The sequence below is a fragment of the Alosa alosa genome, chromosome 2 (assembly GCF_017589495.1).
Source record: "Alosa alosa isolate M-15738 ecotype Scorff River chromosome 2, AALO_Geno_1.1, whole genome shotgun sequence".
NCBI classification, from domain to species: Eukaryota; Metazoa; Chordata; class Actinopteri; order Clupeiformes; family Clupeidae; genus Alosa; species Alosa alosa.
This window is the reverse complement of record NC_063190.1, coordinates 36,938,888-36,958,887: the sequence shown is the minus strand read 5'-3', so window position 1 is coordinate 36,958,887 and position 20,000 is coordinate 36,938,888. Positions and strand designations below refer to the sequence as shown.

Genomic DNA, 20,000 nt, shown 5'->3' with positions numbered 1-20,000 from the left:
GCGGAGAGCGAGGCTCAGAAAGGAAATGGTCTGTCTACGCGTCTCCATGGATACAGCCTCCCTCCTGGCGCTGCGACGTCCTTTGATGTGTCTGTCACGGCCCGTGGGCTCCTCCTCTCTCCCCTCCCTCGTTGATGTGTCTGTCACGGCCTGTGGGCTCCATGTGGAGAGCCTTCTGCCTCTCAGTCAGAGTTGGCCCTGGTCCAACTTTCCCATCTCCTTTCATTCATCTGTTCATCCACTCATCTGTTCATCCACTCATCTGTTCACTTATTCATCTGTTCACTTATTCATCTGTTCCCTCGTGAGTAATTCAGAGTCAGGGGTTGTCTGCTGGGACACTCTGTCCCACTTTTGTCTCCCTTCTACCTCCACTCTCTCCTTTCCACCTCCTCCCTCTCTCTGTCCTCCTCTCTCCCCCTCTCCCCCCATCCTCTCCTCTCTCCGCTTCTTCATGACTCATCTCTTCTTTCCGACTGCGCCGCCGCTGAGACCCACAGAAACCGATTGCCCTCATTTGTCTTCCTGCTCTTTGAAACCACCAGCCTGGGCCACAGATGGCTACAGCACATGCTCACTACAGCACTATACTGCACATGCTCACTACAGCACTATACTGCACATGCTCACTACAGCACTATACTGCACATGCTCACTACAGCACTATACTGCACATGCTCACTACAGCACATGACCACTCCCATTACTTGTGTGTCTCTTTTGTAGAGCATGTAATTGTGTATTTTTGTGTCTGTCACTATGTTGGTAGTGTCTGATGTTGAACCCTACACCAAACTACACCAAAGAGAATTCCTAGTACACCTGAGTTTGGACAGTAAATTCATTTGTTTGTTTGTTTGTTTTATCGTTCATGTAGCATGGCTCTACAGTAGTCCTAGCTGAGCAGGCCCAGATTGAGCTGTCTGGAGGAGTGTGTGTGTGTGTGTGTGTGTGTTAGTGGAGCTAGAGAGCCAGAGGGGAGTGCAGCACAGCGAGCAGCTGTTTCATGTCTAAAAGGGGCTCCAGGAGTTGACTGGGGCGGCCTGTCATCTTTTCCCCCACACCTCCATCAAGCTGAGCAGGAGACCAGACCAGACTAGACCAGACCAGACCAGACCAGGAGCAGAGCAAAGCAGAGCAGAGCAGTAGCAGAGCAGACCAGACCAGACCAGACCAGGAGCAGACCAGCACAGACCAGACCAGACCAGACCAGGAGCAGACCAGACCAGACCAGACCAGACTAGACCAGACCAGGAGCACCAGACCAGACCAGACCAGACCAGACCAGGAGCAGACCAGACCAGACCAGACCAGACCAGACCAGGAGCAGACCAGGAGCAGACCAGACCAGACCAGACCAGACCAGACTAGACCAGACCAGACCAGGAGCAGAGCAAAGCAGAGCAGACCAGACCAGACCAGACCAGACCAGGACCAGACCAGACCAGCAGACAGACCAGACCAGGAGCAGACCAGACCAGACCAGACCAGACTAGACCAGACCAGACCAGGAGCAGAGCAGACCAGACCAGACCAGACCAGACCAGACCAGACCAGGACCAGACCAGACCAGACCAGACCAGACCAGACCAGACCAGACCAGACCAGACCAGACCAGGAGCAGACCAGACCAGACCAGACCAGGAGCAGAGTGGTGATATCATGTGTGTCTCTCTCTCTGTCTGTTAGAGACCAAATTCAAATTTGCTTTATTAGCATGACTGTATGGGAACAGTGTTGCCAAAGCTATTGTTACAACATAACATACAGAACATAAGACCATAAGACCACCTCTCTCTCTCTCTCTCTCTCTCTCTCTCTGTTAGAGACCACTGCTCTCTCTCTCTTTCTCTCTCTGTCTCTGCTGTTTTTTTTCTGTCTCTTGTTTCTCTTTAATTTTCTCTCTCTTTCTTTCTCTCTCTCTCTGTTTCAACCAACTGCTGTGTGACAAATATGTTAATCATATCAACGCATTCCTGAAGCCTGACACAGAGGTCCTCCCACACTCGGCTCATCCTCCCCTGGGCTTCGTAAATAACACGCCAAATATGCAGTTCAACCCAAAATGGCACCGTCACCTGGAAATGATGTCACACTAGCCCAGACGCAGAGCTGACTCATATGAGTCAGTCGCAGGCAGAAACCAAATAGGAATCCCTCAACCTACAGCCAACTGAAACCAGGTACCCCTCAACCTACCGCAGAAACCAGGTGCCCCTCAACCTACAGCCAACTGAAACCAGGTACCCCTCAACCTACAGCCAACTGAAACCAGGTACCCCTCAACCTACCGCAGAAACCAGGTGCCCCTCAACCTACAGCCAACTGAAACCAGGTACCCCTCAACCTACCGCAGAAACCAGGTACCCCTCAACCTACCACCAACAGAAGCCAGGTACCCCTCAACCTACCACCAACAGAAGCCAGGTACCCCTCAACCTATCACCAACAGAAGCCAGGTACCCCTCAACCTACCATCAACAGAAGCCAGGTACCCCTCAACTAACAGCGGACAGACAGCCTCTCTACCACCTCAACCTACACAAAAAGAATAAGTGGATGATTGAATGAATAAAAAAATGAATTCAACTCCTAAAGCCCTTAAACATATTCAGTAAGGAAGTTCATCTCACCATCACCCACGATGCATTTAGCTGTAGTTCCGTGATGTGACAGGGTGGAGGGTGAAGTCAGATCTGAAGGACCTGCGACCAACAGAAGAGAATAATGCGGAGCAGAAGTATCCAGTGTCAGCGTTGGAACAGACCTGTGGGTCAGCTGTGGGCAGGAGGCATTTGAAAGGCGATGCCTCTGAAGCGGCTAATGCATTCAGAAGCACTGCGGGCACATTCCTGTGCGCAGCAGTTGCCTGAGGCCCGAGCGCTACAAAACCATTGTAATTTTGGGAGCAGAGCAGATGTGTGTGCTCATATATTTATCCAAAGACAGAAATGCAAAATTACAGCCTTCTCTGGCTTGGCAGCTTTAATCTTCAGTTGTATGTAGCATACTGCACATAACAATACTGAGTTTGCCCACTTCATGTCTTTGTCACCAAACGGTACAGTTCATTAAATAGACGTCCTAAAAATAGACGTCTGGCATTCTGGACAGATTTTGAGACAAACTGGTTTCTGTTTCTTCAGTATTGCCACACATTTCCTTCCATGGAAACCAGATAAAGAGACATACAGACACAAAATAGATATAGCAGAAAGGGGAAAACACTGTTCTTACATTCATGAACTTTGTTTAGTTCTGTCAAGGTGATTTAAAGATAAGATTTGAAGAAGTTGACATAATCTTGTTAAAGTGTGTGCCCCAGTGGACTCTTTCTTCCTTTCTTCCTCTTTCTCTCTCTCCCTCTCTCTCTGCCCCCTCCCTCTATTTCTCTTCCTCTCTCTCTCTCCCTCTATCCCTCTCTCTCGTTCCCTCTCTCAGACCTCTTTCTCCCATATCTCCATCACATAATCTGTCACCAACACTCTACCACTCGACAGACCAAAGCTCAGAGATGTTACTGACACTTCAGAACTCTACAGACCAAAAGCTCAGAGATGTTACTGACACTCTACCTCTCTACAGACCAAAGCTCAGAGATGTTACTGACACTCTACCTCTCTACAGACCAAAGCTCAGAGATGTTACTGACACTCTACCACTCTACAGACCAAAGCTCAGAGATGTTACTGACACTCTACCACTCTACAGACCAAAAGCTCAGAGATGTTACTGACACTTCAGAACTCTACAGACCAAAAGCTCAGAGATGTTACTGACACTCTACCTCTCTACAGACCAAAAGCTCAGAGATGTTACTGACACTTCAGAACTCTACAGACCAAAAGCTCAGAGATGTTACTGACACTCTACCTCTCTACAGACCAAAGCTCAGAGATGTTACTGACACTCTACCTCTCTACAGACCAAAGCTCTACTGTTTGTGTAAACAACAGGCTCACCAACATTCATCAGCAGCAATGTGCTGACTGCTCCATAATAAGATAATCTGACCAGCATGCCTCTCCAGCTGAACCGTGCAACCTCTCGACGTGAGTCAATACGCGCTTATCTCTCAACGCTGCAGCCACCTTTACCCCCAAACAGCGGTCAGAGACGGGTTATTCATCGCTTCACTGTACAAGATGAAACAAGCGAGGAGCAGTTAGGCTTGTTTTGCATCAGGAATGGCCTCATCCTAAGCTGACATCATCCTGTTATCAGGGAAGGGAAGATATGATAATGGCTTCAACTTGAAAACAAGTTATGACCTCATCTTCAGAGTGCCGCTTGCGGTGTGGAAGGATTTTCATAAATTGCTCATCAAACGTGGGAGTATTTCATGGGAAGAGGGAAAAGGGTTTTTCTAGAGGAGCTCAGTACCAGCTAGACACTCTGCCTTGTGTTGGGGCTTGTAGAGGAAGTGGAAGGACTCCCAGAGCTCTGTCCAATTTCTCACTCTGCCTTGGCCTGCTGTGCTCGCCAGTGGATTTATGGCTCCGGAGTGGATCTACCACTTAATGTCCACAGCTGATATATGGGCAGTCTCAGTGCCGGAAGCAGCCGGGCCCAGCTGAGCTCGGGCAGCACAGCAGAGCACTCTTTGAAAACGCTGACCAAACATGGCCAGGCTCCTGGGGCAGTGGAGAGAGCCTGAGGAGGTCGGGGGCCGGGGGGTCAGTGAGGTCTTGGGGGTCGTGAGGTCTTGGGGTCGAGGTCTTGGGGGTGGGGGGTCGTGGGCGGCCGTGGGATGGAGGGTCGTGGGAAGGGTCATGAGGTCTTGGGGTCGTGGAGGGTGAGGTCGGGGGTGGGAGGTCGTGGAGGCTCGCGGGGGTTGGGGGGGTCGGGAGGCTGTGGGTAGAGGTCGTGGGGGTTGTGGGAGTCGGGTCGTGAGGCTGTGGGGTCGGGAGGTTCGTGGGGTTGTGGGGTCGGGGTTGTGGAGGTCGGGGTTTGAGGTCGTGGGGTCGTGAGGCCAAGTGCGTGGCAGGTATTGAGTTGTGAGGTTGGGGCCGGGGTATGAGGTCTTGGGGGTCGGGAGGTGGGGGTGTGAGGTCTTGGGGGTCGTGAGGTCGTGAGGTTGTGGGGGTCGTGAGGTCGTGGCGGTCGTGAGGTTGTGGGGGTCGTGGGGGTCGTGAGGGTCGTGAGGTCGTGGGGTTGTGAGGTCGTGGAGGTCGTGGGGTCGTGAGGTTGTGGGGGTTGTGAGGTTGTGGGGTTGTGAGGTCGTGGGGGTTGTGAGGTCGTGGGGTCGTGAGGTTGTGGGGGTCGTGAGGTTCGTGAGGTTGTGGGGGTTGTGCGGTTGTGGGCTTCCCTGTGATCACTGTGCCCCTCTCGATTCCGATTGTCTTGAGGACCAGTATGTGTTTAAGCTTTTCATTTCCACACAGTGGAACACTTCCCTGGAGGAAAACAAACAAACAAACAAACAAAAACCCTGGAACTCTCCTCTCGGAACCCTGGAACTCTCAGCTCGGATCGCTGTGGTGTTTCATATTCCATATTGTCATCATCATCCAGATTCTGGCAATGAAGCTTTTTTATTTTTTTCGCCGGGGAGCTCAAATGTCTCTATTGGAAACCTTCAGACAGTCAAACATTCCATTTGGGCCCCATTCCAGAATGCTGAGGTCCAAATGGAACAGTCTGTTGTTTGGACAGATTACTTCCCTTTGGATCCTGAATTCCAGTGGCTCCCAACTTGCCACTATTATTCCACTAAATTAATGTGTCATCTCGCGAGTTGCTAAACAAAGACTAATATAGCAGCACGAAGAGTGAAAACAGCATGTATCCTGACTAATCATGTCTGGCTAGACAAACTTTGCATCTCGTCTCATCAGTACATGACGAGAAGGAGCCTTGTGGGAAAATGTTGTTTTGAGAGCATACAGATGACAGAAACAGTACAAACTATCCAATTCTTTGATCACGAGAGATTTATAGATCAATAAAAGACACATTAAAAACCTGACTAGAGCCAGTACCACACTCCTTTCATTCGAACACTTTGAAGTCCTTTCGTCCCTCTCGCTCTTAACCGACAGCACCATCTGAATTGCTCTCTCTGTGTTACTCATCTTTCAGTCTCCTCAGCTTTATCTGCCGAAGACATGCAGTCACTTCATCCACTTTATTCTCCTCTCTCTCTCTTTATCCACCACTCTCTCTCTCTATCCACCACTCTCTCTCTCTCTTTTCTCACTATCACACCCTCTTGTTTCTGTGGTCTGCTGATTGCCTTGTTCCTCAGTTGGAAACCACACCGTGTAAAAAGCATCTGTACAATGTCAATGTATACATCATTTCCTCTCATACACTGCATGTGTGTGTGTGGGTGTTTGTGTTGCTGCGTGTAGTGTGGATAGTCTAAAGAGATCAGTGAGCTCGGAGGAGTACCTATTGATGTCCAGGACCAGCTGGCCTTTACAAGGCTTGATCCTGTCCTGCGTGTGTGTATGTGTGTGTGTGTGTGTGTGTGTGCATATAATGTGTGTGTGTGTGTGTGTGCGCGCGCGCATATAATGTGTGTGTGTGTGTGTGTTTGTGTGTGTGTGTGTGTGTGCGCGCACATATAATGTGCGTGTGTTGTGTGTGTGTGTGTGTGTGTGTGTGTGTGTTTGTGTTTGTGTGTGTGTGCGCATATAATGTGTGTGTGTGTGTGTGTGTGTGCGCGCATATAATGTGTGTGTGTGCGTGCATATAATGTGTGTGTGTGTAGGGTGGAGTACCTGCTGATGTCCAGTACCAGCTGGCCTGTGCAGGCCTTGATCCTGTTCTGGGCCTCCATGTGTGTGAGGGCGTCTGTGCTCTCCCCGTTGATGGCCAGGATGGTGTCCCCTGGACACAGCTCCCCCAGCGCTGCCTTGCTGCCCGCTGTTATCTGACCAACACACACACACACACACAGCAGGCAAGAGTTACGCTCAAACACTGCACACACACACATACTGCACACACACACACACACACACACACACACACACACAGCAGGCAAGAGTTACGCTCACACACTGCAAACACACATACTGCACACACACACACACTGCACACACACACACACACACAGCAGGCAAGAGTTACGCTCACACACTGCACACAAACACACACTGCACACACATACACTGCACACACACACACTGCACACACATACACATACACACACACACACACACAGCAGGCAAGAGTTACGCTCAAACACTGCACACACACACATACTGCACACACACACACACACTACACACACACACACACAGCAGGCAAGAGTTACGCTCACACACTGCAAACACACACATACTGCACACACACACACACTGCACACACACACACACACACAGCAGGCAAGAGTTACGCTCACACACTGCACACAAACACACACTGCACACACATACACTGCACACACACATACTGCACACACACACAGCAGGCAAGAGTTACGCTCACACACTGCACACACATACACAGCAGACAAGAGTTACGCTCACACACTGCACACACACAGCTGCACACACACACACAGCAGACAAGAGTTACGCTCACACACTGCACACACACACAGCACTCCCTAGGCCATGTTACGCTCACACACACTGCACACACACAGCACTCCCTAGACCATGTAAATGCTCACACACTGCACACACATGCCAACGACAAACAATACAACTCATTGCTCCACGGACAAGCGTAGAGGATTAATCACACGATTTCTGCTGGCTGCAGAGTGGTGTGTGTGTGCTCCCAGGGTCACACACACGCACGCAGGGGACAGAGAGGAGTCATTGGGTGTGTGTGTGTGTTGTGTGTGTGTGTGTGTGTGTGTGTGTGCAAATATAGAGGATTAATCACACAACTTCTACTGGCTGCAGCCTGTGAGAGCAGAAGTGTTGTCACTTTGGTTATTTTTTATCACCTTGACATCACTGACACACACACATTACGTAACTCGCACACACAACACTTTAGGAAAAGGGCTCATGGCTGAGATAGGCAGAGTGGCGATACCTTCTGAGAGAGTTCTCTGGCCACCTGCCTTAAAGTGCTTTTGTTTCCACCACGGAGAATTCAAATGAAGCTCTGCCCTGAAAGATTACACATTAACTCCAAAGATAGGGCACCAGCAAACTGTGTGTGTGTGTGTGTGTGTGTGTGTGTGCAAAGATAGGGCACCAGTATACTGCACACAGCTCTCCAGCAGGTAGGTGTGTGTGTGTGTGTGTGTGTGTGTGTGTGTGTGTGTGTGCAAAGATAGGGTATCAGCATACTGCACACAGCTCTCCAGTGCCGCTGAATCCGCACGTTGTTTGGTTCTGCTCTCCCTGACTGTTACCACAGCAACTACACAACTGTAACTACAGCAACCACACAATACCAAAACTCTTCAAGTTGATGTGGACAAATTGTCAAAGTAGGTTTTTAAAGTGTTAAGTAGGTGTTGCTTTTCAGCACAAAGAAATCAAAAAAAGATTTGTATCTCTAAAATCTTTTTGCCTAATGCAGGGCAACCATGAATGCAGCCAGGCTACAGCATCCAACTGCACCACAACATCCAACTGCACCACAACATTCAACTGCACCACAACATCCAACTGCACCACAACCAAAAATGTAGCCAGGCCCCAGCATCCAACTGCACCACAGCATCTAACTGCACCACAACCAAGTATGTAGCCAGGCCCCAGCATCCAAATGCACCACAACATCCAACTGCACCACAACATCCAACTGCACCACAACCAAGAATGTAGCCAGGCCCCAGCATCCAACTGCACCACAGCATCCAACTGCACCACAACCAAGTATGTAGCCAGGCCCCAGCATCCAAATGCACCACAACATTCAACTGCACCATAGCATCCAACTGCACCACAACCAAGTATGTAGCCAGGCCCCAGCATCCAACTGCACCACAGCATCCAACTGCACCACAACATTCAACTGCACCACAACATCCAACTGCACCACAACCAAGTATGTAGCCAGGCCCCAGCATCCAACTGCACCATAACCAAGTATGTAGCCAGGCCCCAGCATCCAACTGCACCAAAGACAGTGCTTGTGGTACGGCATCCAACCGCTGCCTATTTCTCAGCGCGCGATACTGCAAAGTGTGATGCTTGACCCACTTGCCTTTGCTCCTCTCCGAGCTGATTAGTGTACTGGCCTCAACTCTGGGCTCGGTTCTCCAAGGCACCCAATCAGAGGCACATTAAACAAATGAAACGCACGGCAAGACAAAAGGCCAGATGATTCTTTCCAACGTCCCCGAGCCCCAGACCCTGCGCTGGAGGAGAGAGGCGCCTCTCGGCCGCTCGGCCTCGTCTGGACCGTGGGGTCGTCTGGGTTCGTCTGGACTGCGGGGGATCTGGGTGATGAAGAGCAGCTCTCTAGCTTCATTGTGGACCTGATTTTACGAGGCCTGCAGACCGTGGGGACACACCTCACCCTCACCGCTGCACGCGTCTTACATATGAGAACAATTTTCCTAAATTACCCCCCACACACACACACACTCCTCCTCTAACCCCCGTACACACACACACTCCTCACTTGACCCCCCCACACACACACACACACTCCTCACTCTGACCCCACACACACACACACACACTCCTCCTCCTGACCCCCCACACACACACACTCCTCACTCTGACTCCAACCCCCCCCACACACACACACACTCCTCACGATTTACCTGACCCCACACACACACTCCTCCGTTTTGGCTCATCAACCCCCACACACATCAACACTCCTCACTCTGACCTCCCCCACACACACACACCCTCACTCTGACTCCAACCCCCACACACACACACACTGACCTCAGGCTCTGACCCCCACACACACCTCCCTCCTCTGACTCCAAACCCCCACACACACACACATTTTTCTGATATTGTGAAAAAATACCATTACAGTTGGCTACAATACAAGTCAACTCCTATTTTCACTAGGAAAGTTTAATGTAAAGTCAACCCCCTATTATGGACCCGTTACCATTTTTTTTAACCACCGTGGCTTAAAAGCAACGGAGATAGAAACGACTTCTCAAGCAAGTGTCAACGTTAGGTAGATTCCTCCAGTAGCCTAAATTCGGTTTGCTGCTGGCGTGCATGGGTAAATGTAAGTTGCTAGCAGGCGCCTAGCTTGTTGAAAATGTGCTATTTTACAACCTTCATGTATTAGCGTGTTTTTGTTCTTTCATAGCTCATGTCACGTCTTCATACATTTAATTACCGGCTACTTACCTGCTACTTACTTACCCACTGAGGCTAGTAAAGTGGACCTTGGTTAGTTACCAAGGTTAGTTAGCAAGATAATTCTCTATTTAAATCATTTATTATTATTTTACATTGTGGTGAGGTAAATTCGATTGTCATTTCCAAGGAGATGAACTCCAGTTCATAGCCTAGGTGTCCATTGATTCTCATTTTATTTTGAATAAATTATTGTGCCCTTTTGAAATTAGTTTGGCACAGATCCTGTGTTGTTTTTATTATGCACAAGAGGGTCTGATGTAGCTAAGCCTACATAACATTAGTGAAACCTGTGGAAACATAAAGAGCCAAGTAGCCTAGGCTAAATAGTACATGCTAGTATTTGAATTTGTTTTTAATTGGTTAGTAGGTCTATTGTTTTTACATTCTGGTTATCGGATTCTTGTAGGTTACCGCTCTGTAGTTCTTATGTGGTAGTATGTTTTTCATAGTAGGCTATATGCTCCTTAATCACATTAAAGATTGCTTACACTGTAGGTTTCACATATCCATAGGCAATTGTGTTGATTTGACACTGACTACCATAGACTATAATGGAAAATTGGTTTCTGTTTATACAGTAGGCTAGGCTATATTAGAGGGTTGGATCTTACCTCCAGGTCATGAAATCTAAAATAAACCAAATCAATATGTCATGAAATAAGCAATAGGCTTCTTGTAAAGGCATTACTTTTACTAGTAATTAGAATGGTATTTCAGAGCACTTAACTTCTAACTTTTGAGAGTTGATCAAAACAGTTCTCTTTTGGATATAATAACAATGAGATATTCTGTAGCCAACTGATTATCAGTTTGTCGCATGTTTAGACCTTGTATGGGTGTTGCACAACACATGTTGCACTTGGCGATCACGATGGGGATTGATATGGTAGTGGACCATGATGGTCATAGAAGAAGTGAAGGAGCAGTACCCCTCAATTATGGTGGGGTAATTCACACTCTGGGCGTGAGCATTCTGGGGTAGGTGGCGTGAGCATGGGGTAGGTGGGTAGGTGGCGTGAGCATGGGGTAGGTGGGTAGGTGGCGTGAGCATGGGGTAGGTGGCGTGAGCATGGGGTAGGATGGGGTAGGTGGCGGGAGCATTCTGGGGTAGGTGGCGGGAGCGTGGGGTAGGTGGCGGGAGCGTGGGGTAGGATGGGGTAGGTGGCGGGAGCGTGGGGTAGGTGGCGGGAGCATGGGGTAGGATGGGGTAGGTGGCGGGAGCGTGGGGTAGGTGGGGCGGGAGCATTCTGGGGTAGGTGGCGGGAGCGTGGGGTAGGTGGCGGGAGCATTCTGGGGTAGGTGGCGGGAGCATGGGGTAGGATGGGGTAGGTGGCGGGAGCGTGGGGTAGGATGGGGTAGGTGGTGGGAGCGTGGGGCTGTTGGTGTTCTGGTTTTATGAGGGGAAGGGGAATTACAGGGTAAAGAGATATGAGCAGCTCTACTGGAGCCGTCCACTCCTGACTCCACACATCTATTACCCCTCACACACATCTATTACCCCTCACACACATCTATTACCCCTCCACTCCACACATCTATTACCCCTCACACGTTCACACATCTATTACCCCTCACACACATCTATTACCCCTCCACTCCACACATCTATTACCCCTCACACACATCTATTACCCCTCCACTCCACACATCTATTACCCCTCACACACATCTATTACCCCTCACACACATCTATTACCCCTCACACACATCTATTACCCCTCGACTCCACACATCTATTACCCCTCACACACATCTATTACCCCTCACACACATCTATTACCCCTCCACTCCACACATCTATTACCCCTCCACTCCACACATCTATTACCCCTCACAGGTGTGACTCCACACATCTATTACCCCTCACAGGTGCGACTCCACACATCTATTACCCCTCACAGGTGCGACTCCACACATCTATTACCCCTCACAGGTGTGACTCCGCACATCTATTACCCCTCACAGGTACCTCCGCACATCCTATTACACCCTCACAGGTGTGACCACACATCTATTACCCCTGCTGGCTGCCCATAAAGGAGACTGTGAAAGCTAGCATTCTAGTGTGGAACACTGACAGCTTGATTAGCACTGCACATGAGCTTCTGTTTGTTTTCCTTCAGTTGTGTAATTCATTTATGCCCCCCAGAGACCCTCGTCAAACCCAGTAAAACAAAATAATTCATATGAATCAGCCCAGACAGATTTAGAGCTTTGTTTGTGCAATTTACTTTCTAATCCTTAGAGCAAATGGGCGCGTAGCTTCAGGCCACAGTAATTGAATCAAAGCTTTACAAAAAAAATGCAAATAGGTTTCTGGCATGACAGCACTGCAACATTCTTTAGATAAGATGTTTCAGTCTGATGGTTCAATTCTTCCGACTTCCCTTTGGCTTCCCTTTTGTGAGGCGGAGTTCCAGAATAAGTGCGGAGCTCAACTTCCTGAGCAGTGACCTGAGGAGGACAGCACAAAAGGCTTCTCATGAGACACGGCTCAAGCTGCTCATTGGGCCTTGCTACAGCGCCAGGTCCGTGGGCAGCGCAGACCACAGAGAGTGACCACGCAGGACAACAGAGGCTGTTATTGCAGCACACAGAGCGCAGGACAACAGAGGCTGTTATTGCAGGGGACGGAGGCCACTTAAGGGCGAAGGTACGGAGGCAGGCCAGGCATGATTCATGGACAGATCAGAATCCTTAGGAAAATGCATAAATTAACCATGCAGGCACACACACACACACACACACACACACACACACACACACACACACACACACACACACACACACACACACAATCACACACACACACACACACACACACACACACACACACACACACACACACACACACACAAACACAGAAACACAGTGCAAACAACCTTAAAGTCCACGAGGCCTTTGCTGCTTGTAAATGAGCACAAAAGCCTTTATTCAGTGTGTGTGTGTGTGTGTGTGTGTGAGCTATGGCACATTGCCAGATTCTTAAGCAGAACTAGAAGACAAAACCCTGCCAATCAGAAAGCTCCCTCTGATAATGGCATGTTTGTTGACTTGTTGAGTGATTGAAACCATGGTTATGGCATTACGGAACTCTCTGGGAATTGTTAAAAGAAAGTTGCTATGATACCACCATCTAAATGCCTTTGATTGTCCCCATTTTGAGGGAACTCATGTGGAAGTGACTCAATCAGCGCACAGCTGGTTAATAAACGCTCTTGAGACACTGCTAAGCAGCCACGGTGGTGAGGACAGCTTCACTGCAAACTACTTCAAGCAGAACTCAAAGTTATGACAATGGATCAGGGGAAAACCACAGCACTAAAGCGGTTTTTAGATGTTGAAGTCCAGGCTGTTTCAAGGGTAGTTAAGAGCAAATACATTATGACTGAGCTAGCTTACAGGGATATGCCACAATACAAAACAATGATGCTTACTTGTGTATTGCACTTAAACAGTCTGACATTATAGATAGCTTATTTCTAGGTGGGATCATAAAACAGATATGACCATGGACACCAAATGAAAAGAGTGGTGATGACCATGGACACCAAATGAAAAGAGTGGTGACATTGTTCCTACTTTTAAGACAGTACAAAGACAGAGCAGACAGAAGAGCAGCAGATCTGGCCAGTAGCAAGAGAAGAAAAACACACCACCATGCATATAGCGGACCCATCTCAGATGGCAGAGTATGCACTTTTAAAGTAAGTATGTGCTGTGGCCTTAGTATCCTCTCTCCCGAGGGCCAACGGCCAGAGCAGAAAGCTCCATGGCAACCGTGCGCTACTGGACAGCACTCAGGAGCAGGTCACATGACACTCTGGTATGCAGACCTGAGCAAAAGAACTTCTCACAATGCACACACACACACACACACACACAGGCACAACTCTCATTTAAGCGGCATGCACACACACACACACACACACACACACACACACAGACACACACACACACACATATATAACCATACAACACTAGCACTCCAGAACCTTGCCCTTACCTCATCCTATATACATAGGACACACACACACACACACACACACACACACACACACACACACACACACACACACAGACACACACACACACACAACTCTCATTTAAGCGGCATGCACACACACACACACACACACAGACACACACACACACATATAACCATACAACACTAGCACTCTAGAATCCTGCCCTTACCTCATCCTATACGTTAGACCGGCACATCCGGGAACTTGACTCAGTGACAAGCGTTCCCGCCCTTTCGGGGGAAAACAAACAACCCTCTCTGCTCCCAAATTAGGGGTCAATAAAGCTACAGAAATCGCCAGGAGTAAATAATAACAAAATACCACAAATCAATATGACCACTCAATACATAACCACTTTGCGGTCGTTGACCCGTGAAAGATACCTACAAAAGCTTAATTCAATTAATATAAAAACATGTCCCTTCAGTCTCCTGAGTACGAAGTGGTGCAACAACCCCACTCAGTGACTAGAAGTGTCATCACGGTCTTCTCTTCTTATGGCTTGTAGCCATAATTTTCTTCTGTCAGGATTTTTTTGAGGGACATGGTAGGCAAAAAGAAACTCAGGGAGGGTTCTTAGCTGTGTGGTTGGTACATGTCTACCGGTTCCTCTGGCTTGTTCTGAGGGAATGTTTTCCCCTCAAAAGGGGCATGGCGCAAACAACCTGCTCTGTGTGACGCGGGTCCGGTTGTAAGTATATACATACAACACTAGCACTCTAGAACCTGCCCTTACCTCATCCTATATACACTAACACTCTAGAACCTGCCCTTACCTCATCCTATATACACTAACACTCTAGAACCTGCCCTTACCTCATCCTATATACACTAACACTCTAGAACCTGCCCTTACCTCATCCTATATACACTAGCACTCTAGAACCCTGCCCTTACCTCATTCTACATACAACACTAACACTCTAGAACCTGCCCTTACCTCATCCTATATACACTAGCACTCTAGAACCCTGCCCTTACCTCATCCTATATACATACAACACTAGCACTCTAGAACCCTGCCCTTACCTCATTCTACATACAACACTAACACTCTAGAACCTGCCCTTACCTCATCCTATATACACTAGCACTCTAGAACCCTGCCCTTACCTCATCCTATATACATACAACACTAGCACTCTAGAACCCTGCCCTTACCTCATCCTATATACATACAATACTAACATACAAAGAATAGGCCCGGTCTCATGAGAGTTTTAGAGGGAAATGGTGAAGGCTGAAGATAACCACTGTTTGACATCAACATGCACTGAGCCGCGATTGCTGTGCATAGAATGTGTGCAGCGCTTAAGCTACTTCAGCAGTGGCACGGCATTCACCAACAACTTGCGTCATTCACAGAGTGAGCACACAGTCATATAACAACTGCTGTCAAAAGCCTTCCATAACGTGGCACATTTGAGTAAACAGAAGTAAGCCCAAATGGCATGTGCCTGTTTGTCATTATTTCCCATTTAGATGATGCTATTTTCCAAAGGGACTCACAGGGGACTAACTAGGCTCCGGGAGACACTAAGGGCCTCTTTCTCAGAGGCACAATGGTGGCGCCTCCTGGAACTGAACTATACTCATGCCTCTTTGGTGTTCCACTTGACTTGGAAGGCCAGATCCCTAAAACTGGACCAGCATCCTATAAAGAGCTCTAGTCCAGTTCAGGTCATTAAGACTGGACCAGCATCCTATAAAGAGCTCTAGTCCAGTTCAGGTCATTAAGACTGGACCAGCATCCTATAAAGAGCTCTAGTCCAGTTCAGGTCATTAAGACTGGACAAGCATCCCATAAAGAGCTCTAGCCTAGTTCAGGTCATGGACCAGCATCCCATAAAGAGCTCTAGTCCAGTTCAGGTCATTAAGACTGGACCAGCATCCTATAAAGAGCTCTAGTCCAGTTCAGGTCATTAAGACTGGACCAGCATCCTATAAAGAGCTCTAGTCCAGTTCAGGTCATTAAGACTGGACCAGCATCCTATAAAGAGCTCTAGTCCAGTTCAGGTCATTAAGACTGGACCAGCATCCTATAAAGAGCTCTAGTCCAGTTCAGGTCATTAAGACTGGACAAGCATCCCATAAAGAGCTCTAGTCCAGTTCAGGTCATTAAGACTGGACCAGCATCCTATAAAGAGCTCTAGTCCAGTTCAATAAAGAGCTCTAGTCCAGTTCAGGTCATTAAGACTGGACCAGCATCCCATAAAAGAGCTCTAGTCTAGTTCAGGTCATGGACCAGCATCCCATAAAGAGCTCTAGTCCAGTTCAGGTCATTAAGACTGGACAAGCATCCCATAAAGAGCTCTAGTCCAGTTCAGGTCATTAAGACTGGACCAGCATCCCATAAAGAGCTCTAGTCTAGTCCAGGTCATAAACCGTGCAGGAGTGGGCGACTGCGCAAAGGCATGCAGGAGAGACAGCTGGGAAGCCTGGCTTATGAGCATGGAAAATAATTCAGGAATTTGTGCGTTCAGATGGCGGGATCTAGAACCCTGTCCTTACCTCATCCTATATGCACTAGCACTCTAGAACCCTGCCCTTACCTCATCCTATATACACTAGCACTCTAGAACCCTGCCCTTACCTCATCCTATATACATACAACACTAACACTCTAGAACTCTCCCGCATGCTCATGAGCCGGGCTTCCCAGCTATCTCTCCTGCATGCCGTTGCGCAGTCGCCCACTCCTGCACGGCTCCGGGTTTATGACCTGGACTAGACTAGAGCTCTTTATGGGATGCTGGTCCAGTCTTAGGGATCTGGACTAGACTAGAGCTCTTTATGGGATGCTGGTCCATGACCTATACTAGACTAGAGCTCTTTATGGGATGCTGGTCCAGTCTTAATGACCTGGACTAGACTAGAGCTCTTTATGGGATGCTTGTCCAGTCTTAATGACCTGGACTAGACTAGAGCTCTTTATGGGATGCTTGTCCAGTCTTAATGACCTGAACTAGACTAGAGCTCTTTATGGGATGCTGGTCCAGTCTTAGGGATCTGGACTAGACTAGAGCTCTTTATGGGATGGCGGGATCCCCGTTGGAGAGCCGCTACAATCTAACCAAGTCAAATGAGCTTTTAATCGCAGTGAGAACATTTGGATCCCATCTCGTGCTCACTTCGTCACCCGCTCTAAGCATAGCCAGCGCTCTCCACAACCCAGCGGGCAGGCCCTGAGTTGACCAAGCAAACCTTTACATACGGACATACAAAAGCAGGCTTATTTACCGGATACAGTCGCCTATAAAGAGTACAAATACATCTCTAGGCTACAATGACCTTATATATACTGAAAGGAAAAGAATCTGAACAAAAGCTATAATGGTTCTGATTAAAAGTTAAAAGTGCCTATGAGAGACAAAAGGAAGCTTTGCAATCTGCCACAAGCAAAGAACCTTTTAGCTGGACCTCATGAACCTTTAATGGTTCAACTCTGCGTTATAGTGTTTGAGCCTTCTGGCTTTGTATGCAAGTGTGCGTGTGTGTGTGCGCGTGTGTGTGTGTGTGTGTGTGAGTGCGTGCGCGCGCGCGTGCGTGTGTGCGTGTGTGTGTGCGTGCGTGCATGCGTGCATGCATGTGTCGCGTATTATTATTATTATTAGCGTGCGTGTGTGTGCGTGTGTGCGTGCGTGCATGCGTGTGTATGTGTGTGTGTGTGTGTGAGCGTGTGTATGTGTGTTTGTGTGTGTGAATGTAAATATAGTTTTGAGAAATTGACTGAGAGACACACCAGTGCCTGTGAAGTCTTCAGTCATACCTATATACCTAGATGTTGGGATTTGTAAACGGCCCATAGTCTCTCCTTCTGAAAGAAATGTGAATGAGGAACTGAGAGCCAAAGCAGAAAACGTTGAGCCAATTTGCTTTACTCACCTGTCAACTCTGACAAATAAACTGAGTCCAGCTGTGCAACCTTATGAAAGTAGGTCAGTTTAAGGGGCACGAGTCTACACAGCTGGCACAACACCTGGAATAGTCTCAGTCGATGGTGGTGAAATTGTGTCAACGCCTGCAGTTGGGATAAACAACCCCGATGTGTGAAACTGTTGCGTTTCACACATCGGGGTTGTCTATCCCAACTGCAGTTAAACTCACACCGCGACACGACCCTGCCTTATCGTAGCCAATGCAGTCCGTCACTGTGTTAACAATAGGCATATTACTATGTATTATAGAATTGAGAATAGGTCCCTAGCTATTAATTTAACACTTTAGTGTAGCCTAGTAGCCTAGGCTAGATTACTGGATAGTCAACTCTTTGTAAAAGTCCAAAATGCTTACAAGGAATGCTACAAACGGAAAGGGCATATAAACGTCATACATAGGCTACGATTGCCTCATATTTCTCGTTATAAGAAAGCGCTAAAAGGCACCATTAATCCTATTATTATTATTATTATATTATTTTTTAAGCAGGCTGACTTGGTTTGTAGGCTATCGTTAACGCCATGTCCTGAATAGGCTACAGAGATTGGTTGATTTATCATTCAATTATAAAACTCTATTTGCAAATGCATGAAAACTCTCTTTTGACACTTAACGGACAAGAACCGGTGTCCCAATGTAGGCTATGTGTAATAAGCCGGTTGCTTTGTTAAACATGCCACACTACCTACCCTCGAAATGGTCAGCGGCGTGCTGAAATCCCGTCCACCCACAAGGCGAAAACCCCACGGTGATGGACCACTCAGAGTTACAGTCTGAGGCATGGTGACAAAAGAAAGAAAGTATCCTGAAATCCGGTTGAAGAAAAGATATAGCACTACAGCCTTTACACGGGACTGTCGCTCACAGCGCTTCTTGGGCAAAACTTTTGTCCTCACTTGTTGCAATCTTTAAATATTGAAATCTCCCGTGACGTTTCAAGGGGGAGTTGAGCGTTTACTTCGTAGCCGCCTGGCACAATGTGAATGGGAGGGTGTAATCCGGTGCTATAGCAACCCAGCCTAATCACAGCTAGCCGTCAACCAGCTCCTGGCTTTTCTTGCTCAGTAGCGCCGTGACTGGCGGTTAGCACGCACAGGAATCCAGTAACACACAAGGAATTCTGTAAGGTAGTTTTAAATACAGTTTAAAATGGTTTAAAAGTGTGAATAAAAAGGAAGGTTTCCGTCTGTTCTGTTGGCCAGATTTGGCTACTTTCTGAAAAGGACATTAGCTGCACTAAATTGAAAGTGGCTGCTGTGGAAATCCAATAGAAAAGACTTGTTGAGAATAGCCTACATCAGGCAATAATAGGGCACACTAAATAAACATGATTGGTTATTTAGGCTAGTTAATAGCCCACACTAAATAAATATGATTGGTTATTTAGGCTAGTTAATAGCCCACACTAAATAAATAGCCTATGATTGGTTATTTAGGCTAGTTAATAGCCCATACTAAATAAACATGATTGGTTAGGGTAGTTAATATCCCACACTAAATAAACATGATTGGTTATTTAGGCTAATAGCCCACACTAGATAAACATGATTGGTTATTTAGGCTAGTTAATAGCCCACACTAAATAAATATGATTGGTTATTTAGGCTAGTTAATGGCCTGTGTCTAAGTGAAGATAGGGCCTTTAAAGGATGTCAAACATTATTATGCATTTGGTCCATTTGTTTTGTTGGGTAAAAATGGAACATTGCTGTCAGTGGAATCTCTAATGACTTCTACATTTGGCATGGAGCAGAAAAGTGCAATAATTCCACTCAGC

The 20,000-nt window shown here is 47.7% G+C and overlaps 1 protein-coding gene across 1 annotated transcript in view; it reads right to left on the bottom strand.

The window, feature by feature from the left end:
* pdlim4 (PDZ and LIM domain 4) overlaps positions 1-19,186 on the bottom strand; it is a 53,789-nt gene extending 34,603 nt beyond the window's left edge. Inside the window, exons 1-2 of the mRNA XM_048230120.1 lie at positions 18,913-19,186; positions 6,726-6,877 (exon numbers count right to left, since the gene is read on the bottom strand). Of these exons, the coding sequence (XP_048086077.1) occupies positions 6,726-6,877; positions 18,913-19,005 (245 nt within the window). The 5' untranslated portion in view covers positions 19,006-19,186. The remainder of the gene's footprint in view (positions 1-6,725; positions 6,878-18,912) is intronic.
* Positions 19,187-20,000: the final 814 nt, after the last annotated feature.